Consider the following 22674-nt stretch of genomic DNA (forward strand, 5'->3'; position numbering starts at 1 on the left):
CCGCCGGAACAATTTTGACGTGAGAAGGAATACGATATTTGGACCGGAGGTCGGCTGTTTGACGCAGCCCCGTCTCAAAAAGCTCCTTAGCAGGAGCGGGAGCAGTTTCCTTCGAGAAGTCATTTCTGACCGAAGGATTCTTGGGAACCACCTCCTCCACGGTGGGGAAGCTTTCTTCCTCCTCAACCATGGATTCCTCACCGCCGGGAGGAATGGCCACCGATAAAGGAGAGGCATCGGACACTCCGACGTGAATATGAGGGGAATTTGACATATTTCCATAGTAAAGTGTGTACAGCAAAGTCAGAGAAAGAAGATATTAGTCCGGAAAGAAATCAGGGACTGGAATTGAAGAAGCTGCAAGAAATCGAAAGTGAAGATCAAAGAAAAACAATATGCATACAAAAGAGGAAATAATGTAAGTTTCGAAAATGAAACCCATCTCCTATATTTATAGGATTGGGTGACACCAAAATCGAGGCAAAGAGCCGTCAATGGCACCAAAATTGAAGCGACAAAAGCACAGACACTGCTTTGGGAAGACGCGTAATGATGACGCGCATGGCATGACGTCATCCTACGTCAGCCACACCAACCGCAGCCCCGCTAACAACGCCGCCAGTTCGACCTCGGCCGATTCTATTCAATCATCACGACCAAATTTCCTCTGAACGGTTGCAGATAGAATCCGCCCATCGAGGACGTCCAAGATCACGACCTCAACAAGCGGAGGGACTAACTGTATTGGGCAAAATTTAGACTGGACTTAATAACTGCAAATGGACGTGGTCGAGGATTAAGCCGACCACGACACAATGGCGAGGAGTCGTCTTAAGGAGGATTAGTGCCGAGGTCAAGTAAAGAATGTACGGAAGCAATGGTAGAATAAGTTTAGAATAGAAAGAAGGAATATTCCATTGGATATTCTTTCTGTTGTACTTTTTAGGGTTTCTTAGAAATATCCCCTATAATTAGGAAGAGATAAAGAACAAAAAGGGGATCTTCACTTTGGGGATAAGAATACATTATAAAGGTTGACTACAGAGAATATACAAATCTTGTCTTGTCCACTGATTCTATTATTCAACATATATCTTTTACTCACAAGATCCAAGGATCACTTGTCCACCTTCATTTTATATTGTCCCCATGTTGTAGTCAGGAAGGAGAATCATACAAGTCATCTAACATTTTGGGTGACAAGTTCCTTCTTATTACATTTATTGCCATTATCTACATTCATTGCAGGCTTCCTTTATTGCATTCGTTGACAATCATTGAGCACTCTTAATCGGTATTCAATATTATCGGACAGGGTCCTACATCGTTATTACATTAAGTCTTCAGATCTAGTAGTTATTATATTTAACTAGGATTCACCCCCTATTTTCTTATGAATTCGTTTTAAGAAAAGGTTTAACACTTTTTTAGTGAAACAATAAGTAGGGATGTGCATAATTTGGTAAATATCGAATTATCGTACCAAAATCGAAAATTTTGGTATTTGGTATTCGATATTCTAGTATTCGGTATGGTATTTGGTTTAAGTTTTAAAAAATATTGGTATCAGGTATGATATTTGATATTTTAAAATAAAATACTGAAATACAGATACCGTACCGAATATATATTATATTACACATACACATTATTAATTATAACATAAATATAAAAATCTAAGATTTTACTTTCATTTATTCTCTAAGTTTATCAATTAACTCTAAGCAAGTAACAAGACATTTTTAATGATCAAATTTATTCCCTTATGTACAGTTTTCTCTCTCTGGATTGATATTTGCTAGTTTTGGACAAAACTTTTGTCAACAAACGTTTTTAGTTTTGTACTTTTGAGTACTTTAATTAAGAATATTACAGTCCATGACCTATGCACTAGTTAGTACTCAAACCGAATAAACCGAAGTTACCGAACCAAATAAATCGAAACCGAAAGGAGAAAACCGAACCATATCGAATTTAATTAGGTATTGTATTGGTATAACATTTTAAGAAACCAAATACCGAAATATCTAAATACCTTACTGTATCGACCGACAAACACCTCTACCCATAATCCCCGGTTACATTGGGTTTTCTGCTGAAAAAATAATATTATTTACTCTGCTGGATTTTAGTAGTATGAATTATCATTTTCTAGCAAAAGATAATCACGTGCTTAACCCAATTAACTAGAGAGCAAGTCCTCGTGACAAGGCACACATGTGAGTGTATCAGTGTAAAAAAAAAAAGACCGTCCGGTGCACTAAGCCCCAACTATGCGCGAGGTCCGGGGAAAGGTCATACCTCAAGGGTCCATCGTATGCAACCTTCCCTGCATTTCTGCAAGAGGCTGTTTTCACGGCTCGAAAATTAAAATTGTAGGGTCTTCCCTAAAATATTTCTCGATTTGTACGTGTCATTTTAATGCAGAGATTATACTAATATTCATAGTATCATTTCAAATTTAACCAATGTAATGTGCTTTAGTTTCACGGTAAAATATATGTAGCCACATTCATTGTTCTTGATTTGCTATGTATATAAATGAATAATTTTAAATACTCCCTCCGTTCACTTTTATTTATTTAATATTTTAAAAATAGATTTTCACTTTTATTTGTCACTTTTAGCATATCAAGAAAAGATAGTTTCTTTTTTCTGTTATACCCACATTATTAATTACTCATTTCAAATTATTTTTTCAAATTCATTAAAAATATGCATCAATTAATATGTGTATCACAATAAATTATGCACTTTATTTATTATTTTTTAAGAGGTACGGTGTGCAAAATTCATAGTAGATAAGTAAAAATGAATGGAATTAGCGATCAAATATGCACCTACAAAATAATTGCAGATGGTACGGTTCAATCATCTAGACAAACTCACCACAGTAAATCTAGTCTATGTGACAAACATTATGTTCCAATCGTACTAGAATCTTGATTATGTGATAGAATATTTCACACCATTTAATATAAAATTATAAATATGCATCTGTGTAGTTTGTGCCGTTATTAATAAAGAGACTACCTTGAAAAAATATAGAGATTGAGTATATATGGAACCTGGGTCAAATAAAATAGCCAGCCAGACAATTAATGTCAACTCAAGCTGCAATATCATTCTCCCTATTAGTTCTAGGCACACCCTTCTAAGCCCTTCCATCAATTATTGCTTTGTTAGAGATGTAGACAACCAATAAAGTCAGCAATCCACGTGCATACTTCAATAACCCGTTGAAAGACTCTGACATATTTGTAGTTAGGGTTTCCCCATCGTCTACCACCATCTGCATGCAACCTTGTATACATCCGGAGATGACTCCCATACCATCATCTCACGGCACTCTTTTACGCTGTACATTTTCACCATCATGATTAGGCGGGCCTTATCAGGAAAAAGCATGTCCTTTGATAGTACCGTTGATCTAGATTCATCCCACACTATTGTCCGAATTTCGTCAATATCTCTTGTGAGGCCATCCACATCCGGCATACTTGGCAAATGATCAAAGTAGGGAATATGCCTTAGAATGAAACGACATGTGGGACTCGTACACTCTTGGTCTAACAGGAGGTAGAGCATGCTCCCTCGTCAAATCAGGTTCGGCATTCTCTTCCTCCTCCTCATCACCCTCGTTAGTGAAGGGTGTGTTATCTCCAGACTCATCGGCGTTGTTGTCATAATCACTATTCTCTTCCTAACTCTGCGCATCTGCCAGATCTCGAGTAAATACGTCGTCTTCGGCTTCATAACTTGTAAAATTCCAACTAGGCATATTCCAACTAGCTGTTGGTTCATAACTTGTAAAATTCATATCTGGTCGGTACCCCATGTGGAATATATGAGTGATACAAATACAATACACAAAAATATGCATTGTAACACAAAGGAAAATTGAAGTTTACCACTCGGCTTGTGGATGATGTATGCTAGGGGAGAAATTATTTTCTCGCTCCTCATTCGCCCGTGGAGATAAGTTTAGATCCAGCCAAACTCTTTTAGCCGGAACTTGTTCGGCTAAAACTGCTCCAAAATAACCACCCGATGATTGAGGGATTTTCCTACTATGCACAACCTCATTATTGCGATTCTTCAGCCTTTACGTACATTTCCAACAATTTTATCACAAGAAATTCCCGGTATTCATCCGGAGTCTTCAAAAAATCTCTCAAAGTTTCATCGTCTTTGATGTTAAACTCAGCATAACAAGCAACCCCTTGCGGAGTCACAGAATACGGATATCTTCCGGTTATTTTAAGATTCACCGAACGTTTGCTCACACTCATTTTTTACATAACAACGATAGCAATGTGTACTCCATTATAAGTGGCAACTTAACATGAGAATGTGGAGATAAACTATAGCTTACTGAGTTATTCGCCACCACAACCTCACCCCCCCCCCCCCCAATATAATGAAACCCTAATTCTTCGCTCTTCAGACATTATGACAAAATGCAAAACAACTTAACAAAGAAAAATTTCAGAAGACTTGAAAATGTTTATGAATGGATTTTTACAAAATCTTTCACCTCTTTAAATAAGGCAAAAATCAGTCCGGGGGTTCAATTATTTGAGGTATAGCGTCTTAGCTTAAAATGCTATACCCAGTTGAATTATTGTTATGTCAGTTAAGCACAGAAGAATTATTTGTGGGCCCACATAATATGTATAACGTCTTAGTAAAGAACGCTATATATATAGTGTCTTTTTAAAAGTCGTTATACTTAACTGGCCAAACGGTCATTAAGGTATAGCATCTTTTAAAAAGACGTTATATATATTTTGGTCACTACATTTTTTTTAAAATATTTTTGTTCTTTGAACCCAAAAAAACCACATATTGGTTCAGGACTCCAAATAAAATAGCCAGACAGACAATTAATGTCAACTCAAGCTGCAATATCATTCTCCCTATTATTTCTAGGCACACCCTTCTAAGCCCTTCCATCAATTATTGCTTTGTTAGAGATGTAAACAACCAATAAAATCAGTCCACATTACTCAAAATCGCATTACCTATGGCATTCAATCATTTTGACGTCAAAAAATATCTTGGTATCATTTCTTCTGTCACATTTTGGAATACTAAAAAATCAGGTTTTAGCGACGAACAAATTCAGTAGCTAAATAGAAAAATTCGTCGCTAATCTCATTTAGCGACGGATTAGCAACGGATTATCAGGAAATTTTGTTAGCTACGAGTGTTTTAGCGATAGATTAGCGACGATGTTCGTAGCTAATTCCATTTTTTTTTGTAGTGGCAACAGATTAGTTAAATCTTGTTATATTAAGTTGGCCAATTGTTCACCACTTGATCAAGAAATCCCAAAATCCCCGATAATCGAGTTTAATTCATATGCTTTTAATATAATTTTTTTTAATAACAATCACTCATTAAATAATAAAATTAACATAGAAAACATGGTACATCATCAATGTATATAAATTAAATTCGCAATAAAATTTTCTTTGAATATGTTGTGTCACCACCATTTCATTGAAGACCAACGTATAGTAATTACATAAAACAGACAACTACACTTCATAATTCATATAAGCAATTTCTCTATCATCATTCATTGGCCTGTCCACTGTTCATGGGCCATGGCCAATATAAAAAGGCAAAACATTTATGGCTACCTCAAAAATACACCAGCAAATTATCAGTCCAAGGTAATATTTCAAATGAAATGTACCAAATATATATTGTTGTACCCAAGTCGATATTTTTTCGAAACTTGGTTCTCGTGGACCAATTGTTTTTACTTCTTTTTCATCGACCACATAGTACAGTAGATGAAAACAAAAGATGCTAAAACAAATATGGAAAGTGACCTTCCCCACCCTTGATTTTATGGGAGGTTTTGATGGCCTGATTCATCACATAACTGATTGATCGTGACAACTGCTGAAATTGTCAATCTTTGATAATTTAATTTATTAGAAAGGTGAAAACAACATTTCTTACCCATAATCTCAGGAATGGAGTTAGGGGTCATTTGGTTGGATGCATTAGATAAAATAATGCATGCATTAGCTTTGTGTATTAATAATATGTTGTTTGGTAGACATTTTGAAGTTTGAACCTATGCATTCAGTGGCGGATCCACATATCAAAATTGGGGGCTTAAGCACCCACTGACCTTGGCAAAGAGTTGTGTAATTATATTAAAAAATTTATGAAGTCAATATTTTCGTAAAATTCGATGGGTGCTGTGGTCAAGAAAAGGTGCTAGAGGCTACAAAACTTGGGTAGTGAGAGTTCGATTCCCATTTATAGCAAGCTGGGTCCTTTTTATAGGTATTTTCCTTACATTAAAGCTTCTTTCTTTTTCCCCATTCCAATTAGGTCTACTTTTTCGTTCTTTCACTAGCTACTATCTTGATCCAATACTACTTATTTTTTCATTTTTTTTCGTTGACTTTTAAAAAAAGTTAACTTTATTTAATTCACTATAACAAAGAAAGAAAAAGAAAAGGGAAAATAATATTATGTAACCGCTCTCTATATAGAATATACATTCTCTATGTTATATACAAATTGTATACACTTTTTTGGCTAGCGAATGTAAATAGTTTCTGGCATGGGCTGAAAGTGATATACATTACTTAAAAAGGGGCTCGTTTGAAGATGAAGTGGTCCTCTAGAACGGTAAAATCCACCTATCTTTTTTTCTCATTAGTTGCCTTATCCATCACAATTTCACTGCGTCCATAATATAAAAATTATGAGTTTTCTCATTACATATTTTTTTTTATCATCGTATTCAAATATTTGTGTACTTATACAATGTGTTTGGTAGTACTTTACGTCAAAAAGTTTAAGCACCCACGAATCCAAAATTCTAGATCCGCCACTGTATGCATTAGTTAACTAATGCATAGAAAATTATGGTATTAGCAATGCAATGAGTTTTAATGCATGCATTAGCTTAGTTAAAGACAAAATTGTCCTTCAAAATTTATGCTTGATTAAAATATGCTAGTTATTATATTAATGCAAGTTTAAAATAATCCAAATAGTGAGAAATAAAATTATATCTCTACTAAATAAATAAATACTTAGCATATATTTTTTTGAAAAATAAATATTTAGTTCTATATTACAATATAGGTAGACAATCAAATAAATTTTTTTAAATTTTTTCATATAAAAACATTTCTCAACATATGTTTCTTTTAAAAAGTTAGAGTGATGGACTGGTTTTGAGGGCATTTTTGTAAACAAACAATTCTTTTAGAAATTGTGCAATGCTTTAATACATCAAACCAAACAATGGATAAGAAATATGTCAGCATAACTAATATCAGCATTACTAATACGGGTTCGGCCAGTAGCTTTGGCCACAACGAAATAAAAGCTCCACTTTTTCTTCAATCAACTTGACCATTTGGCTCTTTGTTATTCCAATGAGAGGGAAAAAATATATTCTTTAGTATGCTCTCAGTTTAATCCTTGATGGTAGGTTAGGAACTCACGTTTTTAGTTATGTGTTGTGTAGGATGTGATTTCGAGTGGAGAAATAAGTGTGGAGCTAAAATGGATGAATTGGAGCTTTTAAGCCTGAGTAGAAGTCCAAGAAATTAAGGCGAAATTGTGTTCGGGGTTCGACCCAAGTCTGAATATCAAAATGTGAGGGGAAAAATCTCACTTTGGAAAAATTGCACTACCGCGCCGTGCGCTAGTGCAAAATGGGTTCCAGAGTGCAAAAGGACTTTTTTCCAGCATCACAATATGTTCCCTTTTTCTCTACTGGAAAAACGTTACTCATAATAAATAAATAAAAAATAAAATAAAGAAATTGGTCTTGAGATGACCAGCGCAACTTAACATAGTCACATAGACCATTGTTTCATATGTACATTCTAAAATTCAACTGCAAATTGGAGGTATCTGGCAAATACATATTTCTCCAGCAACTCCATATACCACAATAAAAGCTGACTAACTGAAGTTATTAAGCCATAGGCCTTTCTAACCTTTTTTTCTTTACGATAAATGGCCTTTCTAACCTTATTGGTGTAGGCATGTTTCTCTTAATCTTAATATACTAAGGATAATTCTAAAATGCAAGTCAAAGGAAAAAATTTAAGGCGTGTTTGGTAGGAAGGTAAGAGTCAAACTTTTTACTGAGGCAAAACGATTAGTTTTGTTCAAGCCGTTGGATTATGAGACTCACTGCTGCATTTGCTGATGAGAATGCTCCATGAAAGCTTTCTTGATAGGATATGGATTCCAAGTCTCCAGCCATCTTTAACAGTATCTCACCTATGTCAGTTTTATTCTCTAACAATGATCTGTAGAATGAATTTGCAGCAACTTCGCTAATCTCAACATTTGTTTCCTCTGGACAATATTCATCATCCAACCACTTGTTAAGAGCAGTTCTCAACCATTCAGATTCCTGTGTAAATGCCACAAGTTCTTGAGCCATGTATTCCAGTAGAGAAAAGAGAGGGTTCGGGTGAGACAATATGTAACTAACTGTACACCTTCAGCCTTACTCTATGCAATTTATGCAGATCAGAAACCTCTGCATTATTTCTAATTGATGAAGTAGAGGCTGCTAAAAAAAGTAAGCAGACATCCTAAAGTTGACCTCATATCTAGAATTATTAATTTCAAAACACGTGCAGATGCAAAGAAAGGCTCCTGAGCACAATGCAATATTTGTATCAGAGGAAGGTACACTAATTCTTTCCCTTTTTCTTCAATGGGAATAGAAAGGAGCACATTGGAACCAGCCCGCATACAGATGTACGCAACAACGTGACGATAGCAAGTCATTCTCAGATGGACTAAGTCAACGGTCAAGCTATACAGTATTGGACAACATCCACAACTTAGGTTTGACGCTTAAAGCTAACTAAAAATGGCATCTTAAAGTATTCAACATACATATTTTCCAATTAAATAAAACTTGTTAGATCATGTGAAGGGAAGGAATTCCTACCCTCTTGCAAATAGTCTCGGGGAAAATCAGCTAAGATATATATCAAAGACAAGAACTACAGATAACATGCACACATATCAATCTTGGGAGGAATTTTAAGCAAATCTTAATCTCATCTTGGCTCATCTACTCAAACAGTTGTACAACAAAATCTCCACCTGAAAATAGTCAATATGCAGTAAGTAGAAGAGACAGGTTGCAAATACCTTATCCTACAGAGCACATAGGAGTTTAAACCCGATAATGATGCCACATACTAAATAGCTATTACTATTGAGATCCATTCAAACTAAATGGCAAAGCTTATATGTAGAAAAGATCTAATATGACAATTACCCTGGGGTAATGATAAAGGTAACTGAGAGCATCAAAAGCAATCACTAATTGTGTCATGACAGAGTGCAAGACTTTTACGGTTGAGTTGCAGATCATCTCGTCCTTCTCAGCAATGATTATCCTTCATCAGACGTAAAACAAACACGATAACTAGCAGTTTCATTTTGCTGAATGTAAATGCCTGAACTAACATTCGATGCACTTTAGAGTTTGGAGCCTCTCAACACATATCTTAAAGAGATCTTGCTAAATTGATTTAACTTTTGTGGAATACTTGTTGTGATTGTAATTAGAATATAAAACTTGTTCTGAAGAGAACTTGCTAAACATAATCAAGAAGGCAAAAAAAGTTGAATTTTCAGAAAACACTTGGCATAGACACAGCAGAGGATGGTACACAGACACAACTTAATTACTAAAGGAAGATCAAGGTCATAGTTCTCAAATTTCATACAGCCTTACTTGATATAAGAGTACAGTTATTTGTATAACACTTGGCCTCTTAACTTTTTGGTCTCCAATATACCACGACGTTTGTGGTTTGGTGACGAAGTAGAGGACTACCAAGAAAACTATGTGCCCATATATGTTTGCTACTAGCTAGACCCTCTTAACACAATGGCTACATAAGGTAACTACCATTGATCCCAGCAATGTCCAGGATCACAAAACAATCAAAAAGAATCAAGTAAGAATTATTTTTACGCTTCTATATTTAATTATTTCTAAATTTATTACCATTTCAAAAGAATTTAAATTCCAAGAAAACTTCAATTGTCACAAATATTTTAAAAATCAGATTGGCAATGCTGAAGTATGTAATTACTCCCTATGCATGAACTGCTTGATCAGCCCCACCGCAACTCAAAGTTAAGATCTTTCAACGCTTCCGGGATATTTAATTGACTTCTTAATAGGTAATTCACAAAGAACGCTCTCTTAGCTTGTAACTGCAAAGATAAAGTGCAGGCAAAACCTCTGATCTGCGACCATCAAATCCCTTCTAGGAGTACCAATTAAGCTAATTCATTTTCTGATACACCCTCATAAAAATGAGTAACTACAACTTTATCAACAAGATATCAACATAAATTAGGCCACAAATCGCTACTGGGGAGGACGCATAAGCATATGTATTGGGGTCATCCAAATCCATTACTTTTGGCTCGGACCTTTATATGGGTTCATCCAAATCCATTAGTTGTGAAAAAAGAAAGAAGAGAGTTTTACTTTTGTTGAAGGAAGGTATTCATCTTGGTGGAGCTTTGGACTCAACAACTTGTCCAGAGTTTGTTCGAGTCATACGACGTGATCAGGCTGTTGTATCCTGGGACGTCAAGAAGATTACTACTGGACCAATGAAGATTTTGCTGCAGCGGGCTTGAATCTCCTTAAAGAGAGCGAGATATCCGCGCCTCACTAAAGATATTTATTTTCTTCATTTTATGTTTCAACTGTAACTGTGTTTTCACCAACAAAAAATTTACTTAAAAAGTACAAATAATAGATTTCCACGTCAATCAAATGGGCTTTGGTAGAATCCTGAACTCCAACATATAAAGCTCAAATCTTAGATCCGCCTCTTAGTCGCTAGCTAAGAAAGGGTATTTAAAAGATAATTATAACCAACATCTTCAAATAAAAATTTCGACTTTGAGCAAATGGGATGTCCAGAAAGGCTAGCATAAATGGTGCAGAGGCGAAAACAGCATATAGTTAAACAGTGGATGAACATTCATGTTCAGACTACATATGTGTATTATATTCTGATCTAATATTAAATGAGTAATTGGGAAAAGACACGTGTTAATTACCTCGAGGGCTTTGGACGGTTCAAGCCATTGTTGGGGAACCCTAAGATCTTCAATTAACTGCTCAGAGCCGCCGTATTCTCCATTGCTTTGGGCATTTGAGAGCAAGATGAATCTTGCTCCTCTATAAAATGGACGACATTGATTAATGCTTGGGTGTATGATAATTTTACTAAAATTGAAAGTATTTTGACGTGTAATTGGTCTTTGGCCACTAAAAACAAGTTGTGAAAGGCGAAGACAGTAACAGCTCGAGATTGAGAGCAATAGGCAAGCCATTTGGAGACGTGAACAAGTGATGGCGGGAAAATGCGGGCGGGGTATCGCAGTGATACAATAGCTGTTTTAACGGCCACCCATTTTTTTTTTTTGCTTTTGGATAGAGAAGATTGAAGAATTTTTGGGTATTGTTTGGGAAATGGGAAATAAGAAAACCAAATTTGGGAAAATGGAAAACTCTAATCAAGTCAAAATAATGGAGTATTGCTATTTCATCAAAAGGAAAAAAAATATGCTTCTGATTTTTATCACAAAAAATAAAGAACTTTAGCAAAATGTGATACGAGATCTCTTTTCTAAATAAGGATAAGAAATTCTATTAATTGAATTTGTAACTTCAGAGATAAAAAACAAATGAAAATTTGTTTCAATAATAACTTTTTTTCTTTATTATTTTGGAGAAGTATAGATTTATACGAGTTAAAATACTTAGTGACAGAAGAATCAGGATCGAGAATAGTTTTCAGAACAAAAGAAATGGTTTATAGATATTACTAATTGTAACCAAACGAACAATTAGATCATCAAGGACACCTATTTATTACTCATTTATTGATATTAACACCATTAATATTCATAGCCTAAACTCCACCTTATCATGTCTAATTTCAATAATTAGTAGTGTGTTACGAAACTTAGGTCAAAGTAATAATATAAAACAAGAAGATAGACAACAATGTAGAGAGAAAGAGAGAAGAGAATCTATTTCTTCCATGAATTCAAATGTGTACAATGTGATGCCCAAACCCTCTATTTATAGGATGATATAGGTAACACAAAGGGACTCCATAAACATGGTATTAACTATTGAAAACATGGGGGAAGATCATGGAGGTGTGGGAGTTACATCCATAACGGTAAGAAGTAGTGGGAGGTTAATGGAGAAGAGTAGTGGGTGTTACTCCCTTAGGAGTTATGGACATCCACCATAATCAAGTATTTCATAACACTCCCCCTTGGATGTCCAAAGATAATGTGTCTCGTTAAAACCTTACTAGGAAAAAACCCTATGGGAAAAAAATTCTAGTGAAGGAAGAAGAGTACACATATCTGTAATACGCTTTATTTGCTGCCTCGTTAAAAACCTTGCCAGGAAAACCCAGTGGGATAAAACCTTAGCTAAGGGAAAAAGAGTACAACACATATTTGCCTCCCCCTAATGAAAATATCACGACGAATTCCAAACTTGTCTAACAACTTCTCTAATATTGAGATCGGCAATGCCTTGGTGAATTATTCCGCCAAATTATCACTTGAACGAATTTCTTGAACATCTATTTCATCATTCTGTTGAAGATCGTGTCTGACAAAGAACTTTGATGGAATATATGATTTATTCAGTCTCCTTCAATATTCTTCTTTCAATTGAGATAAGCAAACATCAGCTTATTATTATTGGAATCTTCTCTTCAAAGAAAAGTCACACATCTTGTGAAATGATAATATGACAATTCCTCACATACAAATAGATTGTTTGAAGAACGGACTTCAATAAATGCCTGCATTTGCATAAACAACAAAACCTTGACAATATTTGTTAGAATAAACAAATCTATATCAAGGATTCTTTTTGCAATATAATACTAATCATATTTCAATATCTCCATATAGCCTTTATACTCTCAGCTGTTGGGGTTATTCGTCCAAACTTCATATTTTTCAGATGAAGTCAATTTTCATTGCATATTTTTCATTTGGCCAATCATTTATCTGTCCAAATTCCATGACAGATTTGAGCTCAGGATCCTCGTCAATTTTAATAATATTGAGCGCTACATTATATTAACAACATCGTCGACGATCATTTTACATCGGTTCCATCATCACACAATAAAGACATAACTTATCGAGATCTCATTATTCTCAAGTACATGAGCCTCTCCCATGGGGTCTTATAAAGTGTTATGTCATGGTGTTCTTATAAAGCACTTGCCTCCTTGTTATGACCATCTTGAACATTTGCTCCCTCCTTCTTCAAAGAGTTTTATCTTTGGAACCAATTTGTCTATTACGCTTCATGCGTTCCATAAAACAAGAAGATAGACAACAATGTAGAGAGAAAGAGAGAAGAGAATCTATTTCTTCCATGTATTCAAGTGTGTACTGTTGGATTGCATATAGGTGTTCGTAACACGCAGCGGAAGACAATAACAATCCTAGGCAGATTTTTTCGTGTTTAAAATTTATTTACATGTCAAAGATCGGATCTAAGACGTACCTGGTGAAGAAAGTCTTGTTTCAAAATTTCTTCGATAGTGCGAAGACTCTATGCGTATCCACACCGAGACCGATCCTTGCTATCAACTCTTTGATCAATGAAACCCGTGAACAAATTGAATAAAATTATGTGCTGAAATTTCTCAAAGTCCAGCCAACAGCACGAGAAGAAAACTAATTTTCTTTGCTGAAATTATCTCTTGGTGCAGTTCCTCCGAAGAACTACTGTTGGTCTCGTATTTGGGTGATCAATATGTATATAAATACATATCACCAGCTTTTCCCTTTAGGTTATGGAAAAGACTAAGGCGACAATGTTGAAATCAATACCTCAATTGGACTTTAATGATTTTATATTAAAAAATCATAATCCCACTCCTAATGGAATCGTAGAAGCCCGAAGCCGACAGTACTTTAACGTGAATCCAATTCCAATTGGATTTCACGTTTACAAAGTTTCCATCAAACCTTTTTTTTTTAATATTTTATATAACATATCCTATATATATATATATAACCAAGAGATATAATTTAATTTTCTATTCCAAATAGAAAACTTCAATTTGTTCACAATATTAATTATATCATCTGTGCTAGCAAAGAATATAATAATATTTCACTTGGACTAATAACTAAATTTGTTTGACTAATTAAATTCTTTAATTTAATTACCAAACAATAAAATAGTTAATCCTTTAGCAAAGATCAGAACACTCATTAGTGTGCGACCTCATAGGTTCAATACTAAGCCGGTAGTAAATTGATCATATCAATATACTAATCAAGGGTGGCGTCTAGCAACACTCCTTAACGACCGGATAACATGAAGTATACAATTTACTCTCAAGAACCAGTAGAAGAATAATGTAGTAATTCCTTCTGTCCTTATAGCTCTGGATCACCCTAGGATATGGTTCAACTGTCAAATCCTAATAGGCGACCAACTATGTGTCCATGTCAAATATAATCGACCATTGAATGACCTAAGAAACTCTTTTCTTCTTTTCATTCAATTGCCCTGGCCAAGGTCTTAATTTGGTCGTTTATAATTCATGACAACATGGAGCTTAAACTCATTACCAAGAGTTGACAGATTTCATCTTGATCAATCACTAATTCTACAAGTATTCAATCGTACCCAATATCCTTTCAACTATCGCCCTAGGGCCATAGGTGTCTAGTATTAAAGCACAACAAATAACTTGTCAATTACTATGACGATCTCAGGTCAAAGGAAACTTTTACATCACATTCTTCAAGAGAATATCCTATTGACAGTTTATGGTAATTCTAACCATTAGGAATTATCCAATGAGTCGGTTCAATGATCATATCTCTATATGCATCATCTATCTATGTGATTTAGTTAATGAGATCAACTAATATTTATCCCATAAAGACGATCACATAAATATTGATCTAAGCGGATTACTAATGTCCAGATTAATAATCCTACGATCAAGAACAATTTCAGATTAAATTATAAGAGACTTTGCTCTCATTATCATGATCTCTATCACGATGACAAATCTCAAAATTTAATCAAGGACCTTATCAATTAATCAAACAATTAATAATAACTATGATAAAAAGAATGCCATATATTTTTATATCAAATAATGTTCACAAAAATATGTTCAAATCATCAAATATGATATTGGATCTAGGGCATATCTACTATATCCCTAACAATCTCCCACTTGCACTAGAGTCAATCGCTCTTGTACTTCATCCCCAATTTCCACTTGTGCTTGTCAAACTCCTTTGCGCCAAGAGCTTTAGTGAATGGGTCTGCAGCATTTTCTTTTCCATCAATCTTTTGAATCTCGACGTCTCCACGTTGAATGATCTCTCTTATCAAGTGATACCTTCGCAGAATGTGTTTGGATTTTTGGTGTGATCTTGGTTCTTTTGCTTGAGCAATGGCTCCAGTATTGTCACACAACAGTGGAACCGCACCTTCTATTGAAGGAACCACACCAAGTTCAGTTAAGAACTTTTTCATCCATACAGCTTCCTTAGCAGCTTCACTAGCTGCTATATATTCTGCTTCAGTCACTGAATCAGCTACTGTAGCTGGTTTGGAACTTTTCCAACTCACTGCACCACCATTTAAGGTGAATACATAACCAGAAATAGATTTGCTATCATCTCTATCTGAAGAGAAACTTGCATCAGTATAACCTTCAAGTTTCAACTCTGAATCTCCATAGATGAGGAATTGGTATTTAGTCCTTCTTAAGTACTTAAGAATGGTCTTCACCACCTTCCAATGTTCCTCACCAGGATTTGCCTGATATCGGCTAGTCACTCCAAGTGCATAAGCCACATCAGGACGTGTACATGTCATGGTATACATGATAGCTCCCACTGCACTAGCGTATGGGATCCTACTCATGCGTTCTCTCTCTCCAGGTGTTTTAGAATGCTCGATCTACTGAAGTACAACGGAACCTCGGATCCCAACGAGCACATCACTTCCTACACTTGTGTTGTAAAGGGAAATGATCTTAAGGACGACGAGATTGAATCCGTCCTGCTGAAAAAATTCGGAGAAACACTTTCAAAAGGGGCCATGATGTGGTATCACAACTGTCACACCTCCTTCTTCCTACCCCCGGAAGGGAGTATAAGAGAGGTTTTTTCCAATTTAAGTGACAACCGAAATGGGATTATTTGTCTATAAATTCATAGTCGCCACTTGGGATAATTTATGGTGTCCCAAGTCACCGGTTTTAAATCCCGAATCGAGGAAAGGTTGACTCTGTTTTACAGTCCGCGAACACAGAAATTCGGGTAAGGAATTCTGTTAACTCGGGAGAAGGTATTAGGCATTCCCGAGTTCCGTAGTTTTAGCACGGTCGCTCAACTGTTATTATTGGCCTATTTATTTGATTTTAAAACATCTTTGAAACCTATGTGCATTTTTAACTTTTGAAAACCGCTTTTACTTATTTAAAGGACTAATTCAAGGTTGTTCAAAACATATCGCAAGTCACGCTACATGAAATGCACCTGTGGTTCACGACACGTTCTATTTAACCTTGTTAGAAAATTAAAACCGGTCCACATGAAATGTACCCCCGGATTTTAGTAATAACTGTGATAATTAATTAGCGCGCCTAAAGCAAACTATGAAGTTCATTTTTAATATCTAAATTATAACATGTGTGAGGGCCATGGATGGTTCAATTTTGGCTTATGGCACACCTCAAGTCTATTTGTTCAAATGATTTCTTGGTTTAGATTTATGGGGGCCATAAATTATTGGTCTTGTTTGATATGGCACACCTCATCCTAATTTCAAGAATTACTTTAGACAATGCAATTTGAGGCCATGTTTGCACAACTACTAATTACAGGGGTGCATTGGGCCTCTAGGCGTTTGGGCCAAGCTTGTCGTATACATAATTCGTAGCAGCCCATTAAATGGGGATCTGTGCTCGAACACAAACCTAAAGAACTGTAAGGCCACAATTTTCCTCATTTCCCAGTGGCCTCAAAGTAAAGGCCCAAGGTAAATCCAAATCTCATGAAAAGTAAAAGCTGAGGAGTGTGGGACTCAAGATCGAGTCCCCACAGAACATAAGCAACATTTGAAACTTGAGAAGACCAACTGAGCCCAATTGGCTTTCAGCAGTACACAGCAACATGATATAAGAAAGAAAAACTTTAAAAAGATACCAAACCATATTACACGCCTAAGAGCAGCATTATTTTGAATTCAATTGCACTAGTGACAGGAGAACAAGGTTGTACAGCATTCACACTTAATTCAGTCCCAAGCTAACTTATAAACAATTGTGTGAGATACAAACTTTGATAGTAACCTAACAAACAGCAGTAAAGTTCTTACAGTTTGAAATAATAACACTAGTCAGACTAACAACTTATTACTCAACCTGTAACTGTTCAAGAACAAAATGCGTCGAACTAAACTTTATAAAAAAAACCAACGAAATTATTCCATGACTAATCCCTGAATCTGAAAGTCAGCATCAATTTGAACAAACTGAAACGAAAGCTAAAAGTAATTCACCATATGACCTGAGCCCTCACTGCCAACAACAAAACCCTGAGCATTTTCCCCATACCAAAAACAAGTTAAATTGACTCACCACACAACAGGAGACATTGAAGACTTAACCCCAAACTTAATAACATGTTACCACATCACTAACACATGAGGACAGTAGAATGCATATAAAATTTAAGTTATTACAAAACACAAATGCGATTGAAGAACAGGAAAGTAAGATTCAACAAAAAACAACTTGTATTCAACATATTTTTCACATTTTGATTGCACATTTACATCTCTTATGCTGTCTACAGTCGAGGAAATACCTGGAAAAATTAGAGCAAAAGAAAAGTGAAGGAATCAGCAGCAAACGAAAAGTGCACTTCAGCAGATCAACACAGCAAAAACCAGCTTCCTTAGACCATTTTGAATACCAAATAGTGCAGAAAAACCTTTGAAACTCTTTAACTACTGCTAACAATGAGATTAAGACCAATTCCCAGTAGTTTTTGACCCAAAATAATGCATAAATTTTAGTATATTTTTCAGAGTATTTTCTTCAGCCGTTTCTGATTTTTTAGTGTCAATCCTTCTCAACTTTATGGAAAACCAGCCTTATATAGAGGGCTTTAGGGCAGCAAAAATGATTTCACCAATTTGTTAATTACCCCTTTCCCAATTTTTATTTTTTCACATAACACCTTGAATTTTAAACCCATTTACTAAACTAACCCCAATCCCCTCTTTCCTGGAAGCTTCCCAATCAGTTTTAAAAGATTCCCTCAATTAAATTCGCCCAAATATCCTTTAACCCCCTGTTATTTACTTCAAGCCAACAAGACCCTGAACCAAACTGCCCAAATGCCTTTGGGCCCCCTGCCCAACCGAGCTCCAGCAGCTCTTTGGGCTTCTTGCATTTAGCAAGCCCAAATTCAAATTTAAACAAATGAATTCCCAAGTAAAAATAAAAAAAACAAGATAATCTAATTCTGGACTTCAGTAACATGAAATGTCTTTAAAGAAGCAAAATAAAAGAAAGAAAAAAAGAAAAGAAAATTAACAGACATTAACAAAGAAATTAGTCTAAACATTATAAACTAAACATGACTCAATCCCAATCATGCAACACAAACAATTTAAAAACAGAAAACAAGAAAGAGAAAGAAAGGATCAGAAGAAGACGAGGACGGGAATAAAACAAAGACGAAAACGAAAGAAGAACGAAAATACCTAGAATAGGCAGACGGAAAATGGGCTTGAACGAACTTCTGACACTTTTGATTTTGAGCCGAAATTGGTATTAATCGCTTGTTCTCGCCGAGAACAAACAATCAATACAAGTTTCAGGCTCAATCGCACTTGGAAACTTGAAGAATTAGAAGATTTCTCCTTTTTTTAGATCCAACGTTGGTCCGATCTGGTGAGGATTTAGGGAGATATGGTGGTAGATTAGGGATCAGGGGTGAGTGGGGGGTTGTGTGGTCAAAGTTTGGGGGGTTTGGAGGTGAACCGCCGGCCGGTGGAGGCTTAGGAGTTTGGAGGCGACGGGCTAAGGTTCTAATGGTGAGAGGATGAAGAGAAGATGAATAGGGTGAAGTGAAGTGTCTTAGGTTATTCAGACAATTTTATTTAAAATGGGGGAAGTCCTTATGGCCGTTGGATGAATTAAAATGAAAGGCTGGGATTGACTTAACCAACGAACTCAAAACGGCGTCGTTTGAGTTGTCTTGACATTTGAAGGGTTTGGACCAGGTATGGGGCAAATTTTGACTGGATCTGGAACGGGTTTTGGGGAAATTCATTTGGGCTGTGACAAATTGGCCCAAAATCACAGCCTTTTCTGATTATCCCTTTTCTTTTTTTTCTTCTCAATTTCCAATTTTCTTTTTCTTTTCAAATTAATTGACAAACCAAATTAGCTTTTAAATTAAAATAATTTACCAAATTAAACTAATTACTCATCATAGTATTTACAAAAATTAGATAACTCCTAAATTAAAAGAAGAACTATAGAATTTAAAATTAAAAGATTAAAAATGCAAAGTGAGTTATTTTTTTGTGATATTTTATTTTTATAAAACAGCTAATTTACTAATTAACCTAAAAAATATAAAAATAAATCCTAAATGCAAATGCAAAGTATTTTTGTATTTTCATGATTTAAATAAAAATAAAACATGCACACAAAAATGCAAATAATTAAGAGAATACTACAAAAATTCCTAAAATGGCAAATAATTAAAAGAAAAATCTATTTCTTTTGGATTCTGTCGGAGTATTTTATATAGGGCAAAAATCACGTGCTCACAGCTGCCCCTCTTTGCTCGGAAACACGAAGAGTTTTCGTGCAAAGATAAAGTGAGCGGATACGAGCGATTTTTGCCCGTTTGAATACTCCGTGGGAAGCATTTTTGAAAGATTTGACCGCACCTTGCTTCCGAGGTTGCCTACATATCCTTGGCTATAAAGTTATCAGGTCAGTGTAGTTCGGGAAGTTTCGGTAGCTAGGACTACCAGGAAGCTATGATTTCACTGTTGTTGCTGCTGCTACTGCTTGTTGAACTCCTTATTACACCAAGACAAAATAAAAGAAGCTAGACTAAACTACGATCTATGAATTACAAGATCCTCTCTATATCTTCAAACTTGATCTTGTAATTTATGTTGCTCTGTTGACTTGTACTCTCTAGGTGAGCTTTCTTTGTTGCTGACTTGAATTGTATTCTGAGGTGCCTTCCCTTTGTTCTCCAGGTGGGCGCCTGATTGCTAAACTTGAACCGTCTTCCCTTGAACGTTGCTGCTTTCCCTTTGTTCTTCAGGTGGGCGCCCGATTACCAACATTTGAATTATCTTCCTTTCCTCAGAAACTTTACTTGTTTTCCCTTTGTTTTCCAGGTGGGCGCCTGATTTCCAAAATTTGAACTGCATTCCCTTTGTTCTCCAGGTGGGCGCCTGATTTGCAACACTTGAACTGCTTTCCCTTTGTTCTCCAGGTGGGCGCCTGATTTCCAACATTGACTCCTCTGAAACTGCTGCTTTTCTCTTTGTTCTCCAGGTGGGCTCCTGATTTCCAAAACTGACTCCTCTGAAACTGCTGCTTTCCCTTTGTTCTCCAGGTGGGCGCCTGATTTCCAACACCGACTCCTCTGAAACTGTTGCTTTTCTCTTTGTTCTCCAGGTGGGCATTTCCAAAACTTGAACTGTCTTCCCTTTGTTCTCTAGGTGGGCGCTGATTTCCAACACTTGAACTATTTTCTCTTCGAAACTTCTTTTCCTTGCACTGTCTCCCCTTGTTCTTCAGGTAGGTGCCTGATTTTAACTAAACAGACAAAACAAAAGAAATTTTTCTGCCTCAGTGTGATATTGGGAACATCTGTGAGTGTTAAACAATTCTTGTTATCAAAATAAATTCTAAATTAAATTCCTTTATCCTGAAAGGTTTCAAATCAAGCCTCATTTTAAAGTGAAAACTTAAATGCCAAATTACATTTTCCAAAAGTAGACCTCTCGTCAAACTTTGTCATTTGCGAAGGCCTCAAAACTTACTAAATCCTGTTATCCAGGAGGGTATTGGAACTTACCGCCGAGCCTGTCTGGCGCCTGCTTTCCTCATGGAGGGTTTCTCCGAAGCAAACAAAATTTTCTGCCCCTGTTTCAATCAAAAAAAATCTTGTCAGTTTGAAAATGTGGTGGTTAGTTTGCGGCATTCTTGATGAGGGTGGCCTCCCCATTGCCGTGCTTTGCTCTAACTGGCTGCTTTGAACTGGCCAAGAATTGTTTGACTTTCTAACTGAATCTTAACCGTAGGACCCTGAATGACCTGAGTGCTCTACACCCAACCCGTTGTTGTTACATTTCTGACCCTTTTATCTGAACCAAACCATTCAACCAGTAAAACTTTCACTGACACCTTATTTCCTACTTCACATCATGCTATCTCTGGTACATTCTGGCCGCACTTTGCTTCATGCAATTGGGAAGTCGGTAGTAAGCTTTGAAATCCCTTCTTATTTGCTTAAACAAGGCTTGTCCAAGCTGACATTGGACAAGCCTTAGAAAAATAAACCCAAAAGAAATGAAACGCAATGACTTTGAGAGTTAGGAATAAAGAAGAAAATCCAAAAATGGATGACTGTTTGAGGGAGAAAAAGAAAAGAGACTTATCTAAGTGGAGCAGCTGGTACCAATGATCATGACATGCATTTTGGATTAATCAGCCCAGCCTATTCCGCCAATCACCTTTCAGTTGCCATACTTTATGCCCCGGGATCTCCATAACCCAATTTCTTTGCCAAATCACTGACCTTGTTCGGCTTGCGATGCCCTGAAAGGTTTTCACCAACAAACCTCTCTCATTTGTTCATCTCTCAACTCACTGTCGCCTTACGGTGCTCGTGAGGATTTTCACCAATAAGACTCTCTCATTTTAATTTCTCTCATCTTTCGTCGCCCTACGGTGCCCGTGAGGGTTTTCACCAATAAGACTCTCTCATTTTCATTTTTTCTGCTTAGACCGGATTGTTGCCGCTGATATGAATCACCTCACTTGCTTGACTTGGCATCTCTCGAAGACTGATCGGAAGGTCTTTCTTTGGACCGTAATGTTGGCTTTTGGATAGGGTTAAAAAGAAAGGATATCAAAAGGCTCAAAACAACTCAAATGGGTTCAAAATTACAACTTTGAAATCAGATCTCTTACAACAACTACAACTTCTGCCCCAGTTTCTTTGCTTGGGGACTTTTGGATTTTTATTTTGATGGGGCCGAGCCGTAAGGCTGCCTACGTATCCTTAAAAGGAATCAGGTCGGACGTAGTTCATGACATAGGAGTTGCTTTGTGGTTGTACTTCTCTCTTTTCTTTTCTTTCCCTTTTTCTTTTTCTTTTTTCTTTCTTTTCCTTTTTTTCTTTTCTTCTCTTTTTCTTTCTTTTCCTTCTTTTTCTTCTTTTCCTTCTCTTTTTCTTTCTTTTCTATTCTTTTCCTACTTCTTTCCTTTTCTTTTTTCTTCTTCTTTTCTTCTTTACCTCTTTACTGTAATTTCGTCTATT

The 22674-nt window shown here is 36.0% G+C and overlaps 1 protein-coding gene across 1 annotated transcript; it reads right to left on the reverse strand.

The window, feature by feature from the left end:
• Nucleotides 1-7802: 7802 nt before the first annotated feature.
• LOC109218597 lies at nt 7803-11547 on the reverse strand. Its single transcript, XM_019382972.1, has 2 exons — nt 11113-11547; nt 7803-8413 (listed from the first exon to the last, which is right to left on the reverse strand). Exons 1-2 carry the CDS (start codon nt 11386-11388, stop codon nt 8153-8155), a joined length of 537 nt encoding a protein of 178 aa, XP_019238517.1. The 5' UTR covers nt 11389-11547; the 3' UTR covers nt 7803-8152.
• Nucleotides 11548-22674: the final 11127 nt, after the last annotated feature.

Source organism: Nicotiana attenuata, unplaced genomic scaffold (assembly GCF_001879085.1).
Source record: "Nicotiana attenuata strain UT unplaced genomic scaffold, NIATTr2, whole genome shotgun sequence".
Lineage (NCBI taxonomy): Eukaryota > Viridiplantae > Streptophyta > Magnoliopsida > Solanales > Solanaceae > Nicotiana > Nicotiana attenuata.